This window comes from Exophiala viscosa, assembly GCF_022695815.1.
Source record: "Exophiala viscosa unplaced genomic scaffold EDD37scaffold_1, whole genome shotgun sequence".
Lineage (NCBI taxonomy): Eukaryota > Fungi > Ascomycota > Eurotiomycetes > Chaetothyriales > Herpotrichiellaceae > Exophiala > Exophiala viscosa.
This window is the reverse complement of record NW_026944353.1, coordinates 3,793,457-3,819,550: the sequence shown is the minus strand read 5'-3', so window position 1 is coordinate 3,819,550 and position 26,094 is coordinate 3,793,457. Positions and strand designations below refer to the sequence as shown.

General features: G+C 51.3%; 13 protein-coding genes across 13 annotated transcripts; 8 read left to right on the top strand and 5 right to left on the bottom strand.

The window, feature by feature from the left end:
* Positions 1–278: 278 nt before the first annotated feature.
* On the bottom strand, positions 279–1,632 carry EDD37DRAFT_73835 (RmlC-like cupin domain-containing protein). Its single transcript, XM_062820218.1, has one exon. The coding sequence runs from the start codon at positions 1,146–1,148 to the stop codon at positions 405–407; it is 744 nt and encodes a 247-aa protein (XP_062675771.1). The 5' UTR covers positions 1,149–1,632; the 3' UTR covers positions 279–404.
* EDD37DRAFT_73820 (uncharacterized protein) lies at positions 1,388–3,280 on the bottom strand. The gene is made up of 3 exons (XM_062820217.1): positions 2,679–3,280; positions 2,121–2,629; positions 1,388–2,068 (listed from the first exon to the last, which is right to left on the bottom strand). The coding sequence occupies exons 1-3, from the start codon at positions 2,886–2,888 to the stop codon at positions 1,627–1,629; spliced, it is 1,161 nt and encodes a 386-aa protein (XP_062675770.1). The 5' UTR covers positions 2,889–3,280; the 3' UTR covers positions 1,388–1,626.
* Positions 3,281–4,256: 976 nt separating this feature from the next.
* Positions 4,257–6,424, top strand: EDD37DRAFT_73898 (amidase signature domain-containing protein). Its single transcript, XM_062820219.1, has 3 exons — positions 4,257–4,503; positions 4,564–4,876; positions 4,927–6,424. Exons 2-3 carry the CDS (start codon positions 4,605–4,607, stop codon positions 6,392–6,394), a joined length of 1,740 nt encoding a protein of 579 aa, XP_062675769.1. The 5' UTR covers positions 4,257–4,503; positions 4,564–4,604; the 3' UTR covers positions 6,395–6,424.
* A 419-nt stretch (positions 6,425–6,843) lies between these two features.
* Positions 6,844–7,959, top strand: EDD37DRAFT_73800 (uncharacterized protein). Its single transcript, XM_062820216.1, has one exon. It carries the CDS (start codon positions 7,117–7,119, stop codon positions 7,606–7,608), a length of 492 nt encoding a protein of 163 aa, XP_062675768.1. The 5' UTR covers positions 6,844–7,116; the 3' UTR covers positions 7,609–7,959.
* Positions 7,960–8,926, bottom strand: EDD37DRAFT_73799 (uncharacterized protein). Its single transcript, XM_062820215.1, has 2 exons — positions 8,721–8,926; positions 7,960–8,648 (listed from the first exon to the last, which is right to left on the bottom strand). The coding sequence occupies exons 1-2, from the start codon at positions 8,785–8,787 to the stop codon at positions 8,311–8,313; spliced, it is 405 nt and encodes a 134-aa protein (XP_062675767.1). The 5' UTR covers positions 8,788–8,926; the 3' UTR covers positions 7,960–8,310.
* Positions 8,927–9,157: 231 nt separating this feature from the next.
* On the top strand, positions 9,158–10,309 carry EDD37DRAFT_604750 (DnaJ protein, subfamily B, member 12; the record flags this gene model as incomplete). Its single annotated transcript, XM_062814767.1, has 3 exons — positions 9,158–9,428; positions 9,475–9,696; positions 9,762–10,309. The coding sequence occupies 3 exons, from the start codon at positions 9,158–9,160 to the stop codon at positions 10,307–10,309; spliced, it is 1,041 nt and encodes a 346-aa protein (XP_062675766.1).
* A 2,361-nt stretch (positions 10,310–12,670) lies between these two features.
* Positions 12,671–13,348, top strand: EDD37DRAFT_645612 (uncharacterized protein; the record flags this gene model as incomplete). Its single annotated transcript, XM_062817647.1, has 1 exon — positions 12,671–13,348. One exon carries the CDS (start codon positions 12,671–12,673, stop codon positions 13,346–13,348), a length of 678 nt encoding a protein of 225 aa, XP_062675765.1.
* Positions 13,349–13,765: 417 nt separating this feature from the next.
* On the top strand, positions 13,766–17,162 carry EDD37DRAFT_558079 (ubiquitin conjugation factor E4 B; the record flags this gene model as incomplete). Its single annotated transcript, XM_062813739.1, has 3 exons — positions 13,766–13,795; positions 13,840–16,930; positions 16,987–17,162. The coding sequence occupies 3 exons, from the start codon at positions 13,766–13,768 to the stop codon at positions 17,160–17,162; spliced, it is 3,297 nt and encodes a 1,098-aa protein (XP_062675764.1).
* A 2,201-nt stretch (positions 17,163–19,363) lies between these two features.
* On the top strand, positions 19,364–20,427 carry EDD37DRAFT_73698 (uncharacterized protein). The gene has a single exon (XM_062820214.1). The coding sequence runs from the start codon at positions 19,528–19,530 to the stop codon at positions 20,251–20,253; it is 726 nt and encodes a 241-aa protein (XP_062675763.1). The 5' UTR covers positions 19,364–19,527; the 3' UTR covers positions 20,254–20,427.
* A 175-nt stretch (positions 20,428–20,602) lies between these two features.
* Positions 20,603–21,586, bottom strand: EDD37DRAFT_559562 (homocysteine S-methyltransferase; the record flags this gene model as incomplete). Its single annotated transcript, XM_062813798.1, has 1 exon — positions 20,603–21,586. One exon carries the CDS (start codon positions 21,584–21,586, stop codon positions 20,603–20,605), a length of 984 nt encoding a protein of 327 aa, XP_062675762.1.
* A 181-nt stretch (positions 21,587–21,767) lies between these two features.
* Positions 21,768–23,010, top strand: EDD37DRAFT_618018 (mitochondrial ornithine carbamoyltransferase). The gene has a single exon (XM_062815782.1). It carries the CDS (start codon positions 21,914–21,916, stop codon positions 22,943–22,945), a length of 1,032 nt encoding a protein of 343 aa, XP_062675761.1. The 5' UTR covers positions 21,768–21,913; the 3' UTR covers positions 22,946–23,010.
* A 269-nt stretch (positions 23,011–23,279) lies between these two features.
* EDD37DRAFT_671638 (uncharacterized protein) lies at positions 23,280–24,740 on the top strand (the record flags this gene model as incomplete). The annotated part of the gene is made up of 2 exons (XM_062819424.1): positions 23,280–23,285; positions 23,341–24,740. The coding sequence occupies 2 exons, from the start codon at positions 23,280–23,282 to the stop codon at positions 24,367–24,369; spliced, it is 1,035 nt and encodes a 344-aa protein (XP_062675760.1). The 3' UTR covers positions 24,370–24,740.
* On the bottom strand, positions 24,101–26,093 carry EDD37DRAFT_71211 (uncharacterized protein). Its single transcript, XM_062820209.1, has 5 exons — positions 25,264–26,093; positions 25,028–25,220; positions 24,875–24,975; positions 24,713–24,828; positions 24,101–24,658 (listed from the first exon to the last, which is right to left on the bottom strand). Exons 1-5 carry the CDS (start codon positions 25,643–25,645, stop codon positions 24,467–24,469), a joined length of 984 nt encoding a protein of 327 aa, XP_062675759.1. The 5' UTR covers positions 25,646–26,093; the 3' UTR covers positions 24,101–24,466.
* Between the last annotated feature and the right edge of the window lies 1 nt (position 26,094).

Below are 26,094 nucleotides of genomic sequence, written 5' to 3'. Positions count from 1 at the left end.
GGAATGTGTGGACGCAACGGATCAATGTATGCATTCAACAAGGGTATAATAGAGTGCCTGGACAATAAATTGAAGAAGGAAAAGAAGAGGTTTCGAGGAAAAGATATCGAAGTAGATGGGCAAAATCTGGCAGCCTTGGCAAATCTAATGATGAAACCGTGCTGATTGGCTGCCGGTGTTACGGATATGATCAACGAGCTTAGTAAAGACTCGGACATATTTACCATGCAACAATATTGTAGCTTGTGTCTATCCTGATACAATATGTTGTATCTATGACCAAACCGACCAAGTGCACAAAGTCCTGCGAGTGTTTTCGATGCGAATGATTAAAGAAGAGCTGCCAGAGTCTCAAAGAGCCCATGGTGGAAGCGGTAGGTATGTTGCCGGGTTAATTGGTGTTTTCAACGCTTGGAGATACCACACGCCGCCAAGCACGATCCTACACCGAAAGCAACGTTCTCGGGGATCGCGGACTTGAATTGATCAATGTCGCGGCCATTGATGGCGAAATCGCTGGCAAATAAGCCTTCCAATAGGTCGTCATCGAATGAAAACTGACGATTGGCGATCTGCGACACGCCGAAGTCTTCCGAAGGGAAGGCGGCGACGAATGTCATGTTAGTGCAGTGTGGATTCCATTCCGCGTGAATAGCACCCTGGGGAAAGATGGTCATCTGGAAGGTGTTCAGGTTATTTCGGATGAGAGTCGCGCCATTCTCCAATATGAACTCGGTTCCAAGGCGGCCTATCACTGGGATGTTCATTTCGGCGCCTCTATTGTGTACGTGGGGAGTGTTGAAGCCGCAAGGGCCCAGGAATCCCATGGCCATGCCGATGCCATTGCCGATCAAGGCAGGGAACATTTTGCGGTCGGCCCTGACGATATGGCCGTCAAGACCCTGAGTAACAGCCGAAGTTGAAGGTGGGTTCATGAAGTCGTACACATGATCGCTGGGCAGGTTGAGGATCGCAAGTCGGTTATTGGCCGTGGCCGCCAGAAGCATCTCGTTGAGCAAAGTCTGATTGCCGGATCTGCCTGCTTGGATCGACTCCGCTGGGGGAATGGTCTGGATGGTTGACTCATTGGTAGCAGCAGTGTCTGCAGCCCTTGCAAGCTTGACGCTGCTAGGCGCAGGCACGGCCATGGCCGTCGCGGCTAGCCGGTATGATCGCCGACGAACTGGGTGCGATATTGCACGTGGTAAGGACTCTTGCAGCTTGGCTGGGCGTGTATGTTTCGTGGCGTGGCCTCACGAGGTACAGTAGCTCCGCGCAGGTATTCTACCGGCCTTTAAAGTGTGGTTGAAGCCGAGTTCATGTATACTTTCTTCCTTCTCATAAGCTCGTGTCGTTGACTGATGTAAAATACTGTGCCAACGGAGGAAACGATCTGATCTCTCACATACTACAGCGCAACAAGCAGACGAAGCTAAACGAAGAGTACAAACTATCTTACACAGTCATAATCATATGTCTCGGTCCCATGCGTTTATATCCTTCGTGTCCGTCCTGTGGCCCGGAATGCATCTACTCTCTGAGTGTGCTTCTGTTTCGATCGGGTATGTCCTCTGATGCGCTTTGTCAGACGGCAAATTCGGAGTTGCGCCTGCTGCTGCAAGAACGTCAATCTGACATCGACTTGGAATTCATGTTTTCTTTCAATGGGATATAGTCCGACTCCTCCACGACGAACTGTACTCCGCGGATGATCACGTCGGTGCTAGAGCTGTCCTCGTTGTCTCTGCTGACCTTTGAGTCGACTCGCCCATCCCCACCACCCTGTATCTCCCACCCAAACTCTCCGTTGCCGGACGCTCCGTGTGGTTGTTTGACATAGTTAGAGTCGGGTCCGCTGCGAAAAGTAGACGAGCTGTTCGTGCCTCCGGATCGTTTCTTGATCAGACGGTCGAACAGCGGCTTCAATCCGGGGAAAGACAATGCAATCAAGGTGCCTCCAATCTCGGCTACTTCGATGGCAAGCATAGGGTCGTAGGTCCAGGACTCATCCGGATCCCATTGTCCTTGGACCACAAGGATAAGACGTGCGATTGAGATACCGATGACACTGTCATGGTCAGTCAGTGTCAAGGAAGTATCTGAAAGGTTTTTAAACTTACAGTAGACCGGGGAAGAAGATGAGGACAAGCCCTATCTTCCTCTTTCGAGAAAGTTTTACGAAGCGGATGATGGCTACTGGAATGCCGAACAATAGCATGTCGCAAATTAGGGATATTCCTGAATTCGTGACGTACACCACACCCCAGGCCAAGCAGGTATAGTCGTTAACTCCAGGTTGCCACGAGTACGGCCAGAGACTGGTCACTGGCAGACAATGAACGATGAGAAGAACAAGCTGCGGGATGTAGGCGCAGAACAGAAGCACTGCAGCGCCTCTTATCGTGATGACAAAGCGTCGGCTCTGAGCGCATAGTCTGTGATAGAACAGTAAACCGGAAAATCGACATGTGAAGAGTGCCGTCGTGTAGATGATGTGGGCGACGAAGTCGAGAGTCTCGCTGGCTTTTACTGTGCTGAGCGGCATCACATATTGAATGTAGTCATAGTGACGACCGGAGCCAATTTCGATGAGAATAATGCAGAGGGTCACAAAAGCCACCAGCAGCACCTGAATCTTCTGTTAGAGGCCTTGCTGAAACGAGAAGTGGGCGACGTACCAGGCCGACAGCTGCAAGAGCATCATCATACCCAAAAAACTTGACGACAAAGAGTCGAGAGGCACATCGTGCGGTGACGACCAGAAACGTAAGGGCAAAGACAAAGCAAATGGCGATAATGGAGCCTGTGTCCCGGCTTTGTTTGAGATAAGCGGCAGTGATACCGGCAGGCACCTGTCCCGCTGCAATTGCCTGGTCTACATTACCCATCTTCGACGTCGAATTCGATTGAGACGACGAAGGGGCGACAGCAACCGTCAAGAGGACAATAAAACCATGTCTCTTTTCTGGGAAGGGAAAGAGCTGTCTTTCCTCTCAACTTATCTGCCAAACCTCCCGTAGTTTGAAGGGTCCTGGGTTCCCGGGCCCCGTCAAATTAACGTTGCCCGCGCAGGTGTTAGTTGAGAGAAAAAACGTCGGTTGTACTTGTGGAGGGTGGACAACCGAGTTAGCCTAGTATTTGCCACGCAAGCTGGCAACGGCTGCGATCGATTGCTTCCCAAGCGGACAATTTGGTGCAGCGCTACTGCAGCCTTCAAAGTCACTTTATCATTGTGCTTGGTCAAGTCTTGAGAGCCAGTCTATAGTCGGTTAGAACAATAAGCAGTACGAGAACCTTGTACATGCGAACAGCTGCCGCATGCATCTGGCTGTCAGCACGTCATTCGATTCTCTAGCGACAGCAAGCGAGGGCCGGAGAGTGGCCGCATGGTGCACGCCTCGTGTTCGACCACGTATTGGAAAATGGGTTGGCTGGAAAGTTTGAGAACCATCGAGAGAACGGCCCGGCACTGAAGGTGGTGTCGATCCTGCCAGAACTGATAAAAGGCCGTAATTATCATGTATCTGCCGGACGTCTCCCGTCAGCTGATAAGCTCCGAGCGTGAACTCTGCCGTCGTCGAGTTGGTCTCGAAGTATCTTTTGTTTAAGCGTCCGTTCGGGGGGCACGGGCGGGACCTGCATTAGCAATGAGGCACGGGAAGAGAAGTTTCAAATGCAATCCTTCATCGCACCTACCACAGCCCTCGTGAGCACTGTGCAAGGAGACGCAAGATTGATCGCATACTCCGTACTGAGGATCGACAGAGCGAGCTGGGTTGTTTTTGAGATCGCATCACTATCACAGTACTTGCATGCCATCCGAAAGATCCTGTTCCAGGCTCATGCAGGCTCTAACAATAGACGAAGCTGCCGATACCGTCGCCCAGTGAGTCGGCGGAGTGAAAGCCTGGACACTGCTACTCCGCTTATCTGCAGTAGGTCGTTCGGGGGAGTGTTTTGTCGTTAAGTAACTTCGGCACTTGTCGCCAAGTTTCGCTCGCCAACATGTCGTAAGTTGGCCCAAGCGTGCCTCTAATCAGTCGGATCGAGCTGGCCTTATTCATCCCGGTGGTCTGTGTTCGTCGGCTCAACGTCGAAAACAGGCACAGCATGAAGTCAAACCCCTCAAACTCATAAATATTGCGGTGATGCTCTAAGCTAACCTGGTCTGAGACAACGGGACAAACACCAAGTTTACGTACATTTAGCAATCGTAGGAAACAGCTTGACAGGACTGTCAAAAATCAAGATCCGGTGGGAAGAACGATCAGACACGTTTTTAGTTAGGTCAGATAAACGAAAAGCTCTCCTCGGTAGTCCATAGGGCTCTTCAGGCCGCCTCAGCCCACAACTTTGCTGCCCGGAGCTAGACAGGGCTGCCCACTGGTGCCCTCACTAGCCCCTGCGTCACCAAGAGATTTGGAGATCCTCTTCAAAAAGCTTGCATCATACTAACGAGACGCTACCCACGTGCCGATGAAGCTCTTGTTGTGGCCGGTCAAGGTTCGTAGGACTGCATAAAACCATTTCTTTCAGGTTGTGTCACCCTGACATCTGCAGGAGACTCGAGCTCAAGACACCCGAGCTCTCAGCCCTGCGCCGCCATGATGAGAACATTCGCAGCCGTCGCCTATGCACTCGGTCTTGCCGCCTCTGTTGCGCAAGCACAGACGACCCTCTCCAACTCGTTGTTCTTTCCTCTGCTCGCAGATGCGAATACGACGGAGTTGTTTCCCATGCCACCATGCGGCTCTTTCCAATTGGAAGAGGCGACCATCGACGAGATGCAAGCTGCCATGAGCAATGGCACCTTGACTTCTCAACAACTTGTCATCTGCTATCTTGAAAGAGCATATCAGACACAAGGATACATCAAGTTAGTGATAAATGTGTCCTGCGGTCGCCACACACTGACACACCTCGCAGCTCCATTCTTGAGTTCAATCCCGATGCTCTATCGATCGCAGCGTCCCTCGACCATGAAAGAAAGAATGGAACGGTCCGAGGTCCACTCCATGGAATTCCTTTCATTGTCAAAGACAATATCGCGTCCAAAGACAAGATGGACACAACGGCTGGCAGTTGGGCACTGGTCGGCAGCATCGTGCCCAGAGACGCTCATGTCGTTGCGCAGCTTCGCAAAGCTGGTGCCGTCTTATTCGGCAAAGCCACCTTGAGTGAATGGGCGGACATGCGAAGCAATAACTACTCCGAGGGTTATTCTGGACGTGGTGGTCAAGCCCGAAGCTCCTACAACCTGACCACCAACCCTGGTGGAAGCAGTTCCGGCAGCGCCATCGCTGTCGCAGCGAACGTCATCGCATTCGCCTTGGGCACCGAGACGGATGGCAGTGTCATCAACCCTGCAGAGCGTAACGCCATCATTGGCATCAAGCCTACCGTCGGCTTGACGTCTCGCGCTGGTGTCATCCCGGAGAGTGAGCATCAAGATACAGTCGGCGCTTTTGGCAAGACAGTCCGAGACGCCACCTATGCCTTGGACGCGATTTATGGCGTTGACGCCAACGACAACTATACCTCAGCCCAGACAGGTAACACCCCCAGCGGAGGCTATGCGCAATTCCTGTCTAAGAAGGACGCTCTGAAGAATGCGACCTTCGGTCTGCCTTGGAACAGTTTCTGGATCTACGCCGATGAAGACCAGCTGGAGCAGCTCGGCGAGCTCCTCGATCTGATTAAAGGAGCCGGCGCGACCATAATTAACAACACCGAAATCACAGACTACGAGACCCTCGTCTCGCCCGACGGCTGGAACTGGGACTATGGCTCGACCAGAGGCTACCCTAACGAGTCCGAGTATACCTACGTCAAGGTGGACTTCTACAACAACATCAACAAGTATCTTTCCGAGCTGACCAACACCGAGATCAAGACGATTGAGGACCTCGTCAATTACAACTACGACAACGACGGCACTGAGGGTGGCTACCCCTGGCCTCTGGGCATCCCAGCATTCTATTCTGGTCAGGATGGATTCGAGGCGTCTCTAGCCACTGGAGGTGTCTACAATGAAACCTACTGGCAAGCCCTGAGCTTCTGCCAAAACAAGACCCGCCAGGGCATCAACGATGCTTTGACCTACAATGGCAAGAAGCTCGATGGGCTTCTGGTCCCTCCAGATGTCGGCCAGAGCTACGAGATCGCTGCTCAGGCTGGTTATCCTGTCATCACTGTCCCTGGTGGCGTTCGCACCGTCAGCGGCATGCCCTTTGGTCTTGCAATTATGCAGACTGCCTGGGCTGAAGCGGAGTTGATCAAGTGGGGTAGTGCCATTGAGGATCTGGGACTTACTTCTGGCACCCAGAGGAAGAGAACACTACCTACGTGGCGGGGATATCTGGAGAGAAATATCCCGGTTCCATTCTCGGATTAATAATTTAATATCTCCAGGTATATATCTGACTATTTAATGATGGCTTCGCCGACAATATATCACATTGTATATATAAACACCCTCGTCTGATCGAGCTCCCTGAGGCAGTCAACCGCCTGGCGTGCTGCCGGAGCTTGCTGCTTTCGCACCGCCCTGTTAGAGCGTTGCTGTTCACGCACTTTGAGTTCTTCGGATAGCCACCTTGATACGTTCTTTCCTCGGATCTCGGAAGCGTTGCAACTTGCATGAAGCACTGATCAATATTCCTGTCACCCGCAGAGTTTAGGAACCCACAAACGTTCACTATGCATCATGTATCATGGTAAGAGCCCACAAACGGTTATTGTGCATCATGTCGTGGGAACAATCCCTCTTTGTTCATTCAGCCGGATATTACCCCCGTACCTGACCTTATCTCCGTCATCAAAGGAATGGCTATTTATCCGACAACAGTCTCACGGAACAACTCAAACTCCTTGCCATTGCCATTGTCCTGCACGAGGGCGGGAAGTAATCGGAAATAAGTGTCGAGCAGGCGAACGTGGCAGAAACCCCGACCACACCCTGTGTATCGCAATAGCACATCGCACTATAAAAGGTCTACGATCAGGTAAGGTAAGGATATAAAGGTAGGACGGGATACAAGGTAAACTACAGCACTACTCTGTGCCTGTATCGAACTCGGTGAAGTCGATATACTCTCGCCGCTCGTCAACGTCAAGATGGACACGCGTATCAAGATCTCATCTCTTTCCCTGCGCGAAGCTGTCGCCGATGCACTGTATCGTTGCGTTTTAGGGCTCGATCTCAACGACTGGGAGATGTTCCGATCGTCGCTTACCGAAGGCGAAGACATCTCCATGGAATTGAAAGGGTCGATAGGCACGAAAGGGCGGGACCAGATCAAGCAATACATATTCGACTTCATCGGACCCCTGGATACGACACACCACATCAGCAACGTCCGCGTGGATGTCAAGGATGGAGAAGACACTGCCACACTGTCGGCGTATGCTGTCGCCCAGCACTACAGAGGAGGAGAGGGTCCAGATCCAGCAACGGCACACTTTATGACGGGATCGATATATGTCCTCGATCTGGTTAAGGACAGCAAGGATGACTTGTGGAAGATTAAGAAGTGGTCGGCCAACATGGTCTGGCGGGATGGAGACGGGTCAATCGTTGCGAGAGGGTTATCGGCTGCGAACCACTGAGGAGGCATGTAACATTTCATATACACAGCGCAAAGCAGGCTGAACACTACGATCTCATGTCCTGTCATGGAAGGTCTCTTTGTTCCCCAGAACCCACTGTTGTTCCACCATCCCAAGATTGTTGGAGGCCATTGCGTCTGCCTCCATCATATACTGCGCGTGGTCAAGCAGTATCGCAATTCGCTCAGAGAGACTGGACTGCTGGACTTATCGAGGACGTCTCTGTCCATTTTCGACCATGCAATACCCCAGCAAGTGTTGCAACGTATTGACCCTCCACACTGTAAAGGATGCTGGACAACTTCTCATTTCCCAGATCATGGTTGGATTACTTGATCGGCAGCGTCTGCATCTGTGCTTGCCTGAATCGATATCGTGAATGGGTCTTCTTGGAGCCGGCCAGCTTCGCCGTCATAAGCCGCACTTGACGAATGCCAACATATCGATCATAATGTGCATTACGGCTGTGACAGCCCGCAACCGCGACATCTCCTTGTCCCACTTCACTCAGGTGCTTCTTTAGTGGTCGGCCCCTGCAATCGGATTGTGTCGTCAAGGAGACAAGCGGGCCTCCATGTCCGATGTGTGGTGACTGACACCTGCTTGGGTGACTTGAGCTCACAGTTTGAACAACGTTCTCTGCTCTTCCGAAGGTCACCCATATAGGAGTCTATCGATCAAGCTCTTTCCGTGTTTCGCGCCTTAGATGCTCTTCTTGCCATCCTCCTTCGATCGACTGCCAAAACTATAGGCGAGACCTCCGCCGACAACATTTACCAGACACAACCCCATCGTCGCACCGCGAATGATTCCTCGCGCGCCGAATTTGTTCATGAAGCCCATTCTTCGTCTACCAGCTAGCACAAGATACGTACCGCTAAGCGCAGCAGTAGTCCCGGCACTGTCAATCTTGTAACCTTGGAGGTTGAGGTAAGTCGAGAAGAGAAGAAGTGGTGGAAACAGCATGGGAACTGGTTGTAAGGGTCTCGCATGTTGAGCAAAGACCAAGGTCGCAAGAAGCGCAGGAGGAACTGGATTCTCTATAAAGAGTGTGAGTAGATAGACTGGAAGCAGTCAACGCATGCATTGCGCGCAGAGCTTGCTGAACGTACCTCCCCATTTTTTGGCAGTCTGCAGAAGTGACTGTTTGGCTTCTTCCTTTTTCTGAGGGTCAGCCATGTTTGGTATCGTAGTCGCGACCTTTATGCTGTGGTTGTTTGATAAAATGGCAAGGCGCGAAAGTGAAAGTATCGTGGTAGAAGTAGACCGAGAATACAATGTACGTCATGCCATGGCTTTGAGGTGCAACCTGAGGATCATGGCTCTTGCCCAGAGATACGAGGCTTAGGCGCCAAAGCCTGCGACTCCCGCTCCGCGCTGCGGGCAATCCAGTCCACCCACTAATTGACTTAGAATTACCCTACGATTTCACTTCTTGTGACCACCTTTGTTCAATGATCGCATTTCACAACGCGCTCCGACGATAATACTAACATCTTGAACTCAACGGTCCTCGTTCTGAGCTAGAAAGCATCGCGACATCCGCGGCATGTCCGCATCAGCCTCTGGCTCCGATGCCAAAGCAAATGGTTCAGCGACTCCCCGAGACCATAACCAAGGGAATCAAGAACGCAAATACACTCCTCAACAGAAAGCCGAGGTCATACGGATACGAAAATGCAGTCCTACCGCGTTCTACGAAATCCTATCGATAGAGAAAACGTCCACGGATGCAGAGATCAAAAAGGCCTACAGAAAAATAAGTCTATTGACGCATCCTGATAAAAATGGTTATGACGGCGCAGACGAAGCTTTCAAAAGTGAGTTCAGACTCGAAAGTTGGATTGACATAGCTGACGGCAATAGTGGTGTCGAGAGCCTTTCAGATATTATCCGATGCAGAGAAGAAATCTAAATATGATCAATTCGGTGGTGACCCTGATAACCGCTTCTCAAGTAGCGGATCTGCAAGTGCAGGAGCGAGTCCATTCAGTGGCTTCGCCCGATCGGCTGGAAGTGGGAGGGGTCCTTTCTACGAGGACGAAATCTCGCCGGAAGAGTTGTTTAACAGATTCTTCGGGGGCGGTGGTATGCCTTTTGGTGAGGAACTCTTGTGCACATCTTTGTGGTATAGACGCGCTGACAAGTTTCAGGTGGTGGTGGATTCGGCGGGCCGCAATTTGTCTTCAATATGGGAGGTGGACCGGGCTTCACAGTACATCGCATGGGCGGCAATACACCACGAAGGAGGCCCAGAGACGCCAACGCAGAGCCTCCCCCGAGTGGCCTGTCCGCATTAACACAACTTTTACCGCTCCTGCTACTGTTCATACTACCTTTGCTCTCCTCTTTCTTTTCCGGCTCAACCGATTCAACCCCTCAAGTCCGCTTCGACTCGCCTGTTCCGCCACATACGCTACATCGAGTAACGCCCAGGTACAGGATCGACTACTTCGTCAACCCAGCCCAAGTTGAGGGCTACGGTTCGAGGCAATTCAATTCGCTTGATCAACGTGCGGAGGTCGATTATGTTTCCAGTCTGAAATATCAGTGCGATACAGAAGTTCATCGAAAACGACAGGAAATAAACGACGCAACGGGGTTCTTCTTCACGGATGAGTCTAGGTTGCGGCGGGCGAGGGATATGCCTATGCCGGGGTGCAGGCGGCTGGATGAACTGAAGATAAGTCGACAGTACTGAGTGGGTTGTGGGCGAATTCCTTTGAATTGCATTATTGCTGGGCGTTGGTGGTATTGTCGAACTGGTCCATGGCGATTCCGTGAAGCCAGCGTGCAGCTTCTATCACACATCTTCCGTGTTCGAATATGAATCTTTGACCTTCGACCAAACAGACGCATGTGTATGTTTTCCTCAGACACTGCAACGGAAACGAAGCTATGTCACTCCAATTGTGATCCTGCCTGTCTCAGTAGTGGTAGGGGCCAAAAGATTTAGCGGCACGGGACGATTGATATGCAGAAAAGTCCCGGGCGGACGTGCTCGAAAGAGCTAAAGTTGACCACGTCTTCTACACTAGTGAATCTCTTCACCGCCAACCGAATGGATAGGGTACTCACAGATGGCCAAAACAGCCCCGCATCTCTCGCGAGTTGCAGCACTGAAATGGGCTGGATGCACATTGTGATCTACAGGTTCTATTCGCGCTATGCTGGAGTCACCCCGGCATTCAAGGCACAAGGCGAACACGCAACAGGCGCCCAGTTTGTCTACTCACCCATATCCTTAACCGACTTGTTGGATAACGTGGGAGTCGTCGCCTGAGCCAATGGCTACACTCAATACACCGTCCTCTGCCACCAGGCACCCAGTATCAAGTCTGTGTCCTCGACTAGTCTACACTGACATCACCCGACTGCTTCATTCCAAGCCCAAAGGTAGACGAGGTTGACTGCGCTTTTGCAGCTTTGCCAATCTCACGGCGGGGTCCTACTCAGACCGTTGCACTTCCTCGATAGACTGTTCGAAGCACTGTCAAAGAGCCTGAGCACGGTTTCAACCTACAGATCCAGCGGGTCGATATCGCATATTGCTTTGTTGCACCGTAGGATCCTTGTCTACGTGTGCAATCAGTCGAAAACTCATCATGACCGGTCTTGCATCTCCTATCGCTTCCTCGAGGAAAGGTGCCAGATCCTTGTCGTCGTGGAAGCGCAGATTTCTTGGCAACTGGTGAGGACTCGCCGAAACGGCTTGCAGGATAATCTTTGAAGGCTCACGGCTTGTAGTGAGGGACAGGGCGACCAGTGGAGGTTTGTCTCCTCGTTCAGAGTAGAGATATTCGGTGCCTCCTTAGCTGTGGTTGCTCTTGGGGCCATCGTTGTCACTCTCGCCATACACCAGGGCCGTCCGCTGCCTCAATGGCCTCACATGATATCAATCAACGCCTTGATAGCCATCTTCACGGGTGTATTCAGGTTCTCACTGCTCATCCAAGTTGCTGAGGGTATGCAGACGTGTCATTGGCCTCACTCGGCAGCTGACAGACACGCCAGGGATCAGTCGCCTGAAGTGGCTGTGGTTTCGTCAACCTCAGGAACTTGGAGATCTCGAGCGGTTTGATTCTGCAAGTCGAGGACCTAGGGTTCGTTGAAGTTGATCTTCATCAGTTGATCTTCATACTTCGAGCACGGTATGCATCGCTACCATGATCACATGCAAGGGTACCGACGCTAACGCCAGGGTCCTGCAGGCAACTCGCAACCATGGGTGCCATTATCACGGTGCTATCGTGAGTTCTCTTCTTTTCTGGCCTGTGGCCCATTTAGTGGACTCTTCATCATGCTCTGATACTGTTTGGCGATGCTCGGGACACAAGACTGACGGACAGGAATTCAGGATCGGCATAGATCCTTTCTCACAACAAATATTACAATACTACGATTGCAATGTGCTGGAACCTGGACTCACGGCAGTCATTCCTACGAGCAATTTTTACACCCTAGGGTTCGAAATTGATATCGTTTCCCAACTCCCGACTGCATCAATGACTGCAGCACTTTACCTGGGTCTGATCGACCCACCTTCTAATAGGACTGCGGGTATCACGACTGATTGCCTCTCTGGTAATTGCACCTTTTCGCAATCAGGTGGTGCTTCGTACTCGTCCATTGCAATGTGCAGTCAGTGTACGGACATCTCAAGCTCCATTCGAAACATTAGCTATGAAGGCGTACTGTGGTATCTCACCTTGCCATCGGGGTGTACAATCGGGCCGACATTTGGAGCCGATCAACTGGGAACCATTGTCAATACCAAATACGTGATCAAGAACAGTGACAATACTAACAGCAGTCTGTTCTCGTTCGAAACCCTCAGGACGCCAGACGAGAGCTACATGACTGCCTCTGCCTTCAGGTGTTCTCTCTATCCTTGCGTGAATACTTATGCCGGGAATGTTTCGAACGGAATTCTGCAGGAGCGGCTTGTCACGAGCCAGCGTGTAAGCTTTCATGGCAGTGACTCGATATTTTGGTACTCATCAGCGATGAATCAAACCTTACGCAACTCATTTGGTCGGCTTGCGAACCAAGTCCAGTTCCCATGGCTCCCACAGACCTGTGTACAAGGGTAGGCTTCACCCCATACAACTCTAGCTCTAGCAAAGGGGAATGGTGGCCGAACGACTGTATTTGGACCCTGGGTTTGATCCCGACTGGTGAGATACCTAACATCCTCAATGGGCTCTTCGATAACCAGAACGTGAGCTACTACGGCGAAGTCGCCCAGGGACCCATATGGCTACTGAATCTTTGGAACTCTGGCGCTGGCAACCTCCCGCACTTCCAGCAGACTGCACATGGACTCGCCAATGCCATAACAGCAGTCATGCGCCAGCAAGGGGATAATTCGAGCGCCGGGCTCGCTACAGGGACAGTGCAGGGTCTTCAGACGTGTATTGGCGTCCAGTGGGCGTGGTTATCATTTCCCGCCGCCCTGTTGCTTCTTAGCATCGTGTTCTTCCTGACCGCAACGAGTAAGGTCTCGTTGAGCGCTATGCGGAATGTGTGGAGAGCTTCATCGCTGACGTTGCTCTTCGACGGCCTGAGCAAGGACCTCTTAAGGAAAGATGCGGATGATGGGAGCAGCCTAGAAGATGCCGCGTATCGTGTCAAAGCAAGGCTTGATTGCCTGGGGGATGAGTTTGCTTTCACTGAGATCGGCGCAGTTGATGAACGTTCCTTCGAATACGAAGAAGATCAGTTCAGGAACCAGATCTGATACCGGCCATCCAAGACATGCAGCGCTGTTGCCTGAACTTTCAAGAAAACTTACCGGAGATTTTATAGGTGAATAGATATGGGTGCGGCTATTGTAGACGCGCCGTAACATCTCGAGTCAAGGTAGCCAACATTTTTGCTTTACGGATGGCGATGGTGCTTGTCCATGTGTGCAACGATAGGTAACTTAGATAACTGGCGAGGATGTCCGTCGTGCTGGCTGTCACCCAGCGGCTTATCATCGGATAATCAGGTACTTAACTTAGTGACGTTCTTCGCGTTTCGCCCAATATCTCCGACCCGCAAGGCAATTTGGGTTGGTTACCCCAAGTTCAGTTGTACGGAGTACATCATCCATCTTGCGCCTAGAAACCGACATTCGCTCGCCGCCACATTTGTCATCTCTACAACAACGAGAATGTCGGACCCGTCGTTAGACTCGGATAAGGTGCGTAGGGTGCGTACGCATCAGAAGTGTCTAACATCCATCAGATCCGCAACAAAAGACTGGCAAAACTGCAGCAAGCCCAACAGCAGCCGCAGCCAGAGTCACAGTCGCTGTCTTCAGATCCCGCGACCTCAACGCAAGATGTCTCGCAATCAAAGCCGCCCTCTTTACTCTCCACGCCTCCAGTCAGCGCTCCACAGCCGCCAGTTCCCAGCGCATCACCAGCACCATCCATCAATATCTCCAAAGCCTCCTCGCCTGCACCTGCGACACGTATAACCATCACGCCTCAAAAGAGAGAGATAGATGGCCCGGAGCGACCGACTTCGAGACAAGGCTCAAGGCCGAACGAGACCATCGAACAGTGGGAAGACCGTACGCTAAGGAGTATCTTTCGCCTGAGCCTCGATCCCCAGCAGATGAGGGATATCCACGGTCAGACTCTCCATCCTGTGCCACAACTTCGGGAAGAACTACAGAGCGAGGAAAAGCCGTTGCTGTTGAATAATGAGTTGCTTGAGCAGGCTATCATGGAGGCTGGAGCCAACTTGGGACAATCAACCCCACACGACTGGTTATTTGGCTGTTGGAAGAGAATCACGAGACTGAGTAAAGGCGTTAAAGAGCGGACTCCTGAGAACAAGAAGTGGACGGTCATCTCGGAAGCGAGAAGACTGTGCATGAGTTGGTGCATTCTGTCCATCACCACACCAGACATCTTCGGCATAGAATATGATGGCGCCACTGCGTTGGCAGATCACCTCCTTGCCGATCCAGAAGATGATCGTGGTGTATGTCACGACTTTCTCACCGAGGTCGTCACCAGATTTGAAGATGATGATCAGATAAGAGACAAGTTCGTCAAAGCTGTGGAGAAGCTTAGTGTGAGACTGGCCGGCTTGACAATGGACAGCGACTATCGTCGGTACACTGCGATGCTGCGACACCTCATCAGATACAAGCCTGTAGCGGTTGCCATTACACAGTCTCCCATGTTTTTGGCTGAGTCTGTTCCAGCTGCAGGTTTGGAGGTCGCCACATTGCTTGGACCCTACTTCCAAATATCACCTCTTCAGGCCGAGGTCACGAATCAGTATTTCTCAGCACCAAAAACAATGGATCCAGGCAGGATCAGAAATGCTCAGCAATCTCTGCAGATGTCATTAAGAGCTCATCAGACGGAACTCTTCGATATTGTCAACACCCTAGTACGCGCATCGCCTGACGCAAGAGACCGCATCTTGGACTGGTTCGCCCTCGTGGTCAATTCAAACCATAAGCGAAGAGCTATGCGTGTGGACAAGAAGACAGTCTCAAGCGACGGTTTCATGATCAACGTAAATACTTGTTTAGATCAGCTCTGCGAGCCGTTCATGGACGCTCAATTTTCGAAGCTGGACCGTGTCGACGTGGGTTACCTGCGCAGACATCCGCGGGTGGACATCAAAGACGAGACCAAAATCAACGCTGACCAAGACGAGTCCGATGCATACTACGAAACACAACTTGATGGCCCCAACAACTTCATCTCCGAGTGTTTCTTCCTGACAGTCGCTGCACACCATTATGGCAGCGAGGCGGCACGGACCATGCTTAAGGATATGGACCGCGAGCTGAAGCACATGGCTAAACAGATCGAGCAATTCGAAACCGAGCGACACAAATACGTCAACAATCCAATGCAGTTGAGAGTATACGAAAGTCAACTTAAGAAGTTCAAAGATCAGCATGACAAGGGGCTATCATACAAATATGCTGTTCAGGCTGTGTTACTCGACGAACTTGCACAAACTCGATCAATGCAGTTCATGCGATTCGTGACCGTATGGTTGCTCCGCCTGGTTTCTACCCATCGTCAGTTTCCTAAGGAGAAGCTGGCTCTTCCACTACCTGCCGAAGAACCCGAAGATTTCAAGAACTTACCTGAGTATTTCTTGGATATAATCAGCGGTAATTTCGGCTTCATCATGTACAACATGCCACAGATCATTTCTTCAACACAGTCAGACGAGCTAATTATGCTGTGTGTCACGTTTTTACGGAATTCCGAGTACATCAGAAATCCTTACCTAAAAGCTTCATTGGTCACCATTTTGTTCCGCGGTACATGGGCATGGCGTCAAGGCGGCCGGGGTATATTGGCTGATCAATACAACAGTCTGCCTTTCGCGACTGAGCACTTGTTGCATTCGTTAATGAGATTCTTCATCGAGGCAGAGTTCATGGGTGGTCACGGACAATTTTTCGACAAATTCAACGTGCGGTACGAAATCTTTCAGATCATCAAATGTGTCTGGGCAAATACCGTCTATCGGGATAATCTTCTGCGGGAAGCCAAGGTCAACATGGAGTTTTTCGTGAGGTTTGTCAACTTGCTGCTCAACGACGTCACATTCGTTCTGGATGAATCTTTTACAGCATTCCACAGCATTTACGACTTGTCGAAAGAACTATCTCTCGCTGGAACGACTCTGAATGAGCAACAAAGACAGGAAAAAGAAGAAGCCCTAGAGCAAGCCAAAGGCAAAGCAAAATCTTACATGCAACTGACCAATGAGACGGTCGACATGTTGAAGCTTTTCACGGAAGCGCTTGGTGATGCTTTCACCATGCCTGAAATTGTCCAGCGACTGGCAGACATGCTGGACTACAACCTCGATGCTATGGTTGGGCCCAAGAGTTCATCACTCAAGGTTGATAACTTGGCGGAGTACAACTTCAATCCGAAGGCTCTACTGAGTGAGATCGTCGATGTCTACCTCAACCTGAGTGAAAAGGAGAACTTCATTTTGGCTGTGGCCCGTGACGGGCGCTCATACAAGCCGGACAACTTCTTTGCGGCAGGCTCTGTTCTAAAGAGATTCGTCCTGAAATCTCCTGAAGAGCTCAACAAGTGGGCACGTTTGATCGAGAAATTCAGGAAGGCCAGAGAGGAGGATGAGGCAGCGGACGCTGATCTTGGCGAGATTCCAGACGAGTTCCTTGATCCTCTGATGTTCACCCTAATGGAAGATCCTGTGAGGTTGCCAGTCAGCAAGATCGTGATCGACCGAAGCACAATTCGGAGTCATTTGTTGAGCGATCCGCATGATCCTTTCAATCGAGTACCGCTGAAGATCGAGGATATCATCCCTGGTAAGTTTATGTGCCCGTTGATTTTCACGTACACATACTGACCACTATTCCCTTAGCTACCGACGTCAAGGAGCAGATTGAAGCGTTCAAGCAGGAGAAAATCGGTAATAGGAGGAAGGACTTTGTAGAAACCGTGAAAACAGAACCTGTGGGCGGCCCTGATGGTGAAGCCACAGAGGGAACAGTAGATGAGGGCGCTGCTCAACCCGAGCCTATGGAAATTGATCAGTGAGCAGTCAATAGAGCTTCAAGGAAAATTCTGGCACCTTTATGTAAAAGAGCAGATAGAAAGCCCATGGGCAAGACTTTGTATGATGGCAGAATCATGCCCTTGAGCATTCTGAATCAGAGAAGAATAAAGCAACTTGTTCATGTGGCGGCTACCTGTAATATCGACGCGGTTCTCGCTCAGAAGCACGAATCGACAATCTATGTTCAGTGGACGGTGAGATGGAGGCGGATACCACTCTCATGTGAGGTCCATCTGAAGGGGAAAAAACAGGTGGTCAGGCAGCAAGCAGAGAAAGACCTCATGCTGCCGCGGACGTCGTGAAGTCAACTGGGACATCTTGTGCCACTGTCCATGAGCGCGGTCCGATGGTCAAGGCGACAGAAACTGCTGTTGATGCACAAGGACTTCATCAAAGACAACGATGATGAGGGGAAGCTCAGCCTCGTGAGCACGGACCATTTCCATGCCTTCCTAATAGCGTTAGCGCCGCCCCTTTCGGATCACAGCCTCGAGCACAGAAGGATAGCGATCTCTGAGCACTATTCTGTGCATCAAACAACATGTATGAACACTGCAGCGTCCGGACTGCCTGTAGACTGTCGCCGCTGCTCGCTTTTGTGTTGTTGTTGTTGTTCAGGCTTTGTTAAAGAGGCGGCCCTTTGTGCTGGCTGGTAGCTGGCACCGTAGATGAGGGCGCGCCCGCGCCCTGCGCTCTGTAGCAGCCATACCGGGTTATTCTGCCCCTCGTCTCGCGCGACGACATCATAGGATAGTATGAGAGCTGCTTGAATGCGTTCTGATTCATTTGCGGCTTAGAGATTGTTTATTTTGACCCTCCCACAAACCATGAAAACTCCGAAACCACTTTGTGATCTGTATAACAAACATCTTTTCCACTCTCCACCAGCTTTGAACACTTGTCAAAGCCCTTTATACTTCTTTACCAGCACCACAACCTGCTCTACCACCTTCTCATCATGCTTGACTACTACGATGATGAGTACGTCGAGTTCTGGGGCACTATCATTGCCTTGAGGTCTGTTGTGAGTCCAGGAGACTGGACTCCACTACCGAGAGAGGTCCTGGGAGCTTTGCTCGAAAGATACTACACTTCAGGCATGAGAAACGATCTCTTCGGCCTCTTGGAAGGCTTGTTCGTCGACGTTGGCCTTCGTGGTCACCTCAACCAAGAGCAGGTCGGTTATCGAGTACAAATCATCGGCATCTTGCATCGAATCGTCGAAGGCGCACAACTCCCAGTTGTTGAAGACCCCAACATACCTCAAGATCATGCACCACTGCCACAACAGTAACCAGAGACCTGCAACATGTATTTGCCATGATTAGCAACAGATACTTCAGAGCAGCCATTCAGGGAAGTGTGCACGATTCGAAGCACCTCCCAGTGAGCTCTGCAACCAGGGTGCTGCTTGCTGGATTTGAAGCACTCATGGGTAAGTGCTAGGCATCCGTCCCCGTCCTACAGGACTGACAACAATAGGATACAAGCCATGCCATGACAGCCTCGTGTCTCGGTGGCTATCATTGACCTCTTCGATACCTCTTCCCATATCTTCACCTTGACAGCCTCGTGGGACACCGATACCTGCACGTCCAAGCTTGCCCTCTTGATGCATCGAGTTGACCAACGAGTTGCTGCAAAATACATGTCCCCACGAATATGAGGATCAAAAAAGCCATGCCACAAAAGGGCTTATTTGTTCTCTGCATCTCCCTGCTGTGTTTCGATCTCAACCTCTCGATCTCAAACAGCAAGGGTGCTTACAACAAAGAATGACAATGACTCTTGCTGGTAGCTCTAACAAGCGCACTTTCTACGGATCAGAACCAGATCCTTCCATGTCAGAATGGGATTGGAGCGATACCACCCAGCAGTCACTCATGGAAAGGGCCCTTGGTTTCAGTTGCTTGCACTACGACCCCCTGGGCATCGAAGGCATATTGGAATACCACTGCCTGCGCAACAAAGGCGCTTCCTCGCGTCGCCTCGACATGTACCGACGGCATACGTGTTAATCTGATGGTCCCATCATGCTGGAATGGACAAGACCTGGGCAGTGCCAACCACAGCACCCACAGTGCATACCCGAATGAGGTCAAAGTCGGCGTTGGTGTCCCGATGATTATCCTGTGCGTTTTCTCGTCCTCTTCGATGGAGGCCAGAGGCCTACCGCCAGACCTGCCTCGAGCCCTGGGCTTGCTGCCAGCTGTTTCGCCCATCCAATGCTGGGAGCAGCTGTGTGCCCACAAACAGCGACGCTACATCTGAGCGTATCAGCATGGTGGAAGGTCGGCGATATACTCCTTCGCCACTGAACGATTTCGAAACCATCCGGGCTGACAGATGGTGCGGTCAGAGCACCAAGGTCCGCAAACGTTACTAAAGGGCGGCCGAGCTTGCGCACAGCAAGCCAAGAAGGGCAGGCTCGCCGTTTGTATGCAAGATCTGAACCCAGAAGACCACGAGCACCGCAGAGAAATCGAACGGAAGGACTTCAAGGGACGCAGCCAGATCGAAGGACTCAAGCAAATCCTGACCATGTTCGAAGGCAACCATCATAAAAGTGATGGCATTCCGAAAGGTCACACTCCAGTCTTTCAAGATGGGTTGTATGATCAGCATAAGAATACGCATACTAGTTGTATGTGTATGGTCGTCAAGCAGGGTGTCATGACGATTGGGCGACGCCCCGTTCGTCTCTCACTGCTCTCATCACTCATCGTCCTCGACAACCTCAACGACATCATCACCAGCGGCGACACAGTCATTCAGAGCAGGTTCCTTGGGAGCTCAGGGTCCTGGAGGCAGACATGGTTGGGGAGTATTCGCCAAGCAGGACAAGCCTGGTGGTCGATGAACTGCCGCACCCACCTCAAGTCAAACGCACATCCAGCGGCGCAGTTTGGTCATTTCTTTTCTCATTCCAACCCATTGCAAACGACGCAACAACGACTTTGCACGACAAGAAAACGCCTTCCTCAACAAACACAAAATGGCGAACACAATGGGTGCACCTCTCAGGCGCATCCCAAAGGAGACGAACCTCCGCGACATCGCTCGCATCAATGACGAAGGAAACGAAGAGTCGACCAGCAATGTTGGAGATGGAGGGTCGGTTGCCTCGACAGTCGTCCACCATAGGACATGGTTGGAGCGAGTCAAGATGCTCTTGGGGAGGTTTCTGTGCGTGAAGGGATGAGGGTTGCTGGATGAGGAGGAGGGGCACTTTCAAGCCATGATGGCAGCACATCACATTAACAACAAGCTCAACTCCATCAACACCACACTACCATCGACGATGAGCTCTTCGTCGAACGCCAGACACAAATCGGAATCATCGGAGGATGGATCGGAAGGGGGAAAGGGAGGCATCATGACACCGCTTGCGGTAGAGGCAGAGTATGTCGAACGCACAATATCACAATGATTGCCTCAAATTCTTGATATGTCCAGGTGCTGTTTTACAGCATCCTCCGACAATGATCCCCTTCCACGCGCCTCTTTTCTTGACCTCCTGGATGATATCAGAGATCTGGTCATGCCACGGCCGCTGATCGCCGTCGTCTCCAACCCACTGCTGCAATGTGGTATCGTAGACTTTGCGGCCTGCGCCGTCCGGATAAAAGACCAGCCGCGGCAATTCGAAGGACAGTCTATGTGCTGCCTCTTCATACTCTTGGATGAGCCCGGCGACTTTGTGGATTTTGGTACAGTTGAGCCCGATGGCAAATGGTGGCCTTTCGCCCTCCAGCATGACTGACACCAGTTCTTCGATACTAGTTCCATCAGGCAGTTTCTGATCGTCATTCGGAAAGACGCAGGAGACCCAATACTCCCTGTCAGGTACGGTATTCATGACTCTCCTAGCTACTTTGACCTCGTCTATCCGTGGCAGAGTCTCGAAAGCCACGACATCGACGTCGTTCCACTCACTGCTCTCCGTGAAGACGGATATTCTCTCCGTGTGGAATTTGTAAAGGTCTTCCTCAGTCATACTCCCGTACTCTCCGGAGTACTCTGTGCTGGGGATCATGGTTGCTCCATATGCGCCTAGGCTCAGCGCTACAAGACCAGGTCTGCCATCGAAAGCTTCTCGAGCAATCTTTACAGCAGAGAGCATATGTCGCTTTGCGTCGTCGGCACCAATGCCATCCTGATCCGGCACTTTGGTGTTCCTGAACCCAAGGAAACTTGTTTGATATGTGGCCGTGAGGATCATGTCTGCACCAGCATTGGCAAAGTCTCGCTGGACAGCTTTCAATGTCGAAGTGTTTTCCACCAACAGGTGGGATGACCACAATGGTGTATCCGCAGAGAATTTGACCTTGTGCTCATCTTCGAGAGTCGTGCCGAGGCCACCGTCCAGGAGAAGGAGCTCCTTCTGCAACAGTGTGTGCCTCATAATTGCTCATAGCTTGCCATTTACTTACGCCAGCAGAAAAGGTTTTGGTTGTCGGAGTTTTTCCAGGGACGACTCTCCACAACAAGACTTGTGGATCACTCTATGCTAGGCACTTTTTGAACCCTGGGGAAAGCTTATCTGTTATCGCTGGCGCGCTCCAAAAACTTTTCCCTGCAGCATCATGCAGTTCACTAACTTTGCTGCATTGTGACTCAAGAAGAAAAATCTTCGCGTGGAAAATCTGTCTTGCACAAGAATATCAGAGGAGTGTTGCTGGCGACACTTTCCTCTCGACTCTGCCTACATCAACAACAGTGCACGTTCAAGATGGCAGCTCTTCGCTCCGTCGTTCGACCCCTCCAACAACAAACCCGATCACTCTCCACAGGCTCCTCCTCGCCTCGACATCTGCTCTCCCTTTCTAATTTGACGCCGACAGAATTGACCACACTCGTGAACAACGCGACTCACCATAAAAACAATATCTCCGACCCGTCGTGGCCCATCTGCGACGGCTTAGCCCGCAAGACGATTGCCCTCCTTTTCTCCAAGCTCTCAACGCGCACGCGAGTGTCCACTGAGGGCGCGGTGGCCGCAATGGGCGGCCATCCCATGTTCCTGGGCAAGAACGATATTCAGCTGGGAGTCAATGAGTCACTCTACGACACATCAGTGGTGATATCGAGCATGGTGTCCGGTATCGTCGCAAGAGTTGGCCCGCATGCAGACATTGCGAACCTGGCCAAAGATTCGTCGGTGCCAGTAATAAACGCGCTCTGCGACACTTATCATCCCATGCAAATTATAGCAGATTTTGCGGCGCTGACACAAACATTCTCTACACCTGCCGAGAAGCTAAAAGGGCTGAAGATCGCGTGGGTAGGGGATGCCAACAACGTACTGTTCGATATGTGCATTGGCGCAAGAAAGCTGGGCATTGAAATGGCCGTTGCAACACCCAAGGGCTTTGAGATACCAGAAAAGATGAAGAAGGAGATCGATGCGGCGGGAGAAGGAACCTTGTTCGAAACCAATCATCCGGAAGAGGCGGTTAAGGGTGCGAATATCATCGTCACAGATACCTGGATCTCAATGGGCCAAGAAGAAGAGAAGGCGAAGCGATTGGAAGCATTTTCTGGGTACCAGGTCACAGAAGAACTTGCCCGCAGAGGAGGAGCTGCTGAGGACTGGAAGTTCATGCATTGTTTACCTCGGCACCAGGAGGAAGTCAGCGATGAAGTGTTCTACGGCAAAAGGTCGTTGGTGTTTCCTGAGGCGCAGAATCGATTATGGTCCGCAATTGCGACCTTGGAAGGGTTTGTCGTAAATAAGGGAGAGATTAAGAAGACTGAGTCGTGAATGCTCTGGATAATACCGGACACAAGAAAATTAGACCTATTGGAATGCCTGCTCTTGAAACCTTCTTCAATATTAAGTAATTCAAATAAGTACGGTCGTTCCTTGAAGAGCAAGTTTGGTCATCTTGCAGCAAAGCATATGATCCTTGGCAGCCTTTCACATGCCTCGGTCTTCGTCCTTCAGTCAACATCTCCACAACAACGACATCATTCCACTTCTCCTCCCAAACCACCACTAAACAAAGAACATCAGAGAAAGCAGTCATACTCAACCCTCGTCTTATCAACGTCAACCTATCAACACACTTTGTCCTGTCCGGCCGCGCGATCTGACCATGGAGGTATGCCAACAATCCGCAGGTCCTGTTACAGCCGCACGTCTAACATCACTCGCAGTCTCCCACATTATCGCGCTCCAGCTCCTTTGCACCAGGCCCTCATCGCCGCTCCCACCCAAACCTACATCATCTCTCGTTAGCACCACTGACCCCGAAATACCCCATCGCCCCAGCCGATTACTCGCCATACTTCGATCCGTCAACGTCCGAGCTCCACACATCCACATCCATAAGCCAGATCGCCAGCCTGCCGTCGCCAGGCGGAATCTTGACGAGCCACTCCGCCGCGCATTCCAGAGCGAGTTCGCGCACGAGACTAAAGAGAAAGACACGATCAGCTGTATCGATCCAGCCACCAACATCAGGCTCATTTGGAGCGCCATCAGGCGCGCTAAGTAGCGAAGGCTTTGGGCACAAGAAATCCGGTCTACATCTACACACCTCTGATTCATCGTGGCTCATCCAGACGGGCCTGACGTTGACCGAGAGCTCGCGAGAAAGTAAAGGACAGTCATGGCTTTCGAAGCGCGATTCCTCGACTTCTCTGCACAGCCCTGTCGACGAGAGACTTCTCCCACGATCTGGAAGAGCTACGCCGAGCAGCCGCCGAAGGAACAGTGGCAGAAGGAGTAGGGGGTCGCTGGCTATGACGCCTGCACTACACACGCCGGCAGATGAGGCTGCGCCAGACTGGGATGATGTTCAAACACAAGCAGAAATTGCGGCACAGGTGGAACACGAATTTGCAGATGAGTTTGACGATGATCCATACGGAGTGCTCGACTTTGACGGACAATTCGACAGTGAAGATGAGGAAGATGTGCGAAAAGAAATCTCGCGATACCGTCTGGGAGGATGGATGGATGGAGTGGTTGATGTATTTCTGCGCTTAGAGGATATGCCCGACTATCAAAGTGAAGACTTGGAGGCTCGCAGGCTTGAATTGGCCCCAATACCTTCGACGGAAGCCGAAAATGCTAGTACGCTATCTGACAGCTCTGTGGAACCACCTCCTGCAAGGCCAGCTGGTGTCTGGGATGATGTGGCTTGGTTCGGTCGCCTTATAGCGAGAACAGTTCGATCATAGCCGGGTGGTGGCTGACCCAGCTTTCATATTGTAACAAGACAGAGATGCAACTCTCAAGATGCTGATGTTCTCATTCTCTCACTTCCAGGCTGAGATATCAATCGGACAAGTCGATGACTTCGGGCTCGCGGCGCAGCTTTTTGGGAGGGGGAGCAATGATGTCGATGCCTTCGTCCTCGTCCACAAACATATCGGTCGCCTCTCGCTTGACTTGTATTGCGGCCAGCTGTCGCAGATTATTCTCGGCCTCCTCCTTCTTGATCTTGGCTCTTGAAGCTTCCCGATGCGCCTGCGAGCCTGCGTCAGATGTGGATTACCAATGATCTCGAAGCTCGTAACATACCTTTTGTCGGCGGGCCAGCTCTCTTGCTTCCTCGAGAGTCAGAGAGTCGGGGTCTCTTGCCTCCAATGGCACAGGCTCAGGAGTTCGTGGCAAAATGTCGAGGACCTGTAATGCATCTGCTCCAATCAGCAAGTGACCCACGGAAACGACGTTCGGACATACTTCCGCTTCTATACAGGAAGATGAAGACGGCAAGAGGGCATTTATCAATGTCCACTCCACTCCACACGGTCCGTCTCTTAGATGCTCGTGGAGCTTGTAGCCTGAAACCCGTCATCAGATGTGCTGAAGTCCGGAAGTTTATCACTTGCTTACCCCATGGTTGAATCGATCGCGCGACCCTTGAGAGCCTTTTCGGGCACAGGATTGTCGAACAAAGTGATCTTCTTCTCCTTGTCCTTGCCGATGATTCGAGATCCCGATTTACGCGAAACGATAACTCTGATCGTACCAAGCTGGCCGTACTTCTCCTTCACCTCATCAGGGGTGGCGTTTGTCTTCTCATCCGCTACGAAAATGAGCCGATGGACAAAAACAATAGCGAGACTTACTTGTGACCAAATCTCTCCAGTAAAATGATCTTTCCTCACGTTGATACCCCTTTCCACTGCGAACACCGCCACGAATTGTGGTAAGACCGAGCGATGGGTCGTACTGCTCCTGTGTGACCGCCGGACCGCAGACTGTTTCTCCATCAATTCTGGTATGGAAGCTAACGTGATTACCCACGCCGAAAGAAAAGTTTCTCATCAAAGTGTAGTTGACCTGGAACTCGGCCCCTGGGATGGCTTCGATGTACTTGACGATATGAGGGGAGTCTTTGTGCGGAGATTCGTTCTTCATGGCCTCGACCTCGTCAGCATCAGCTTCGTACTCTTGGAATTCTCTTCCATCACTTGAAATTGTGACCTCAAGTTTATCCAGGATCGCCATATTGACGGAAGAGAAGGTCAGCCCAGCTGCAGGCTATTGGCACAACCAAATGTAAGGTTGCACAGAAGAAAGAAATAAGGACAAGCAACAAGAGTGCACGAACGGGTCAGGCAAGAGGCAGTTTCGAGTGAACATTCATGCGCTTATGGTACCAGTAAAAGAGGAAGTGACTACCAATGCGAGTGAATGTCACTGGACAACTCGATAGCTCACAATAAACTTGATTGCATCACAATGCTCATCATGCGATGAGGCGCTCGTTATTGTAGGTGCAGATCACCATGCCTTGAAAAGGACAGTCAGCAAACACCGAAGAACGGAGATGGATGTCATTGAAATACACAGCATGATTCCACAAGTAAATGATCCTACCCGGCCCACTTTACGCGTGCGGGCCGACGCGTGACACGGCAGGCGGCAACCTTCCAAGCAGATGATGAAACACAACA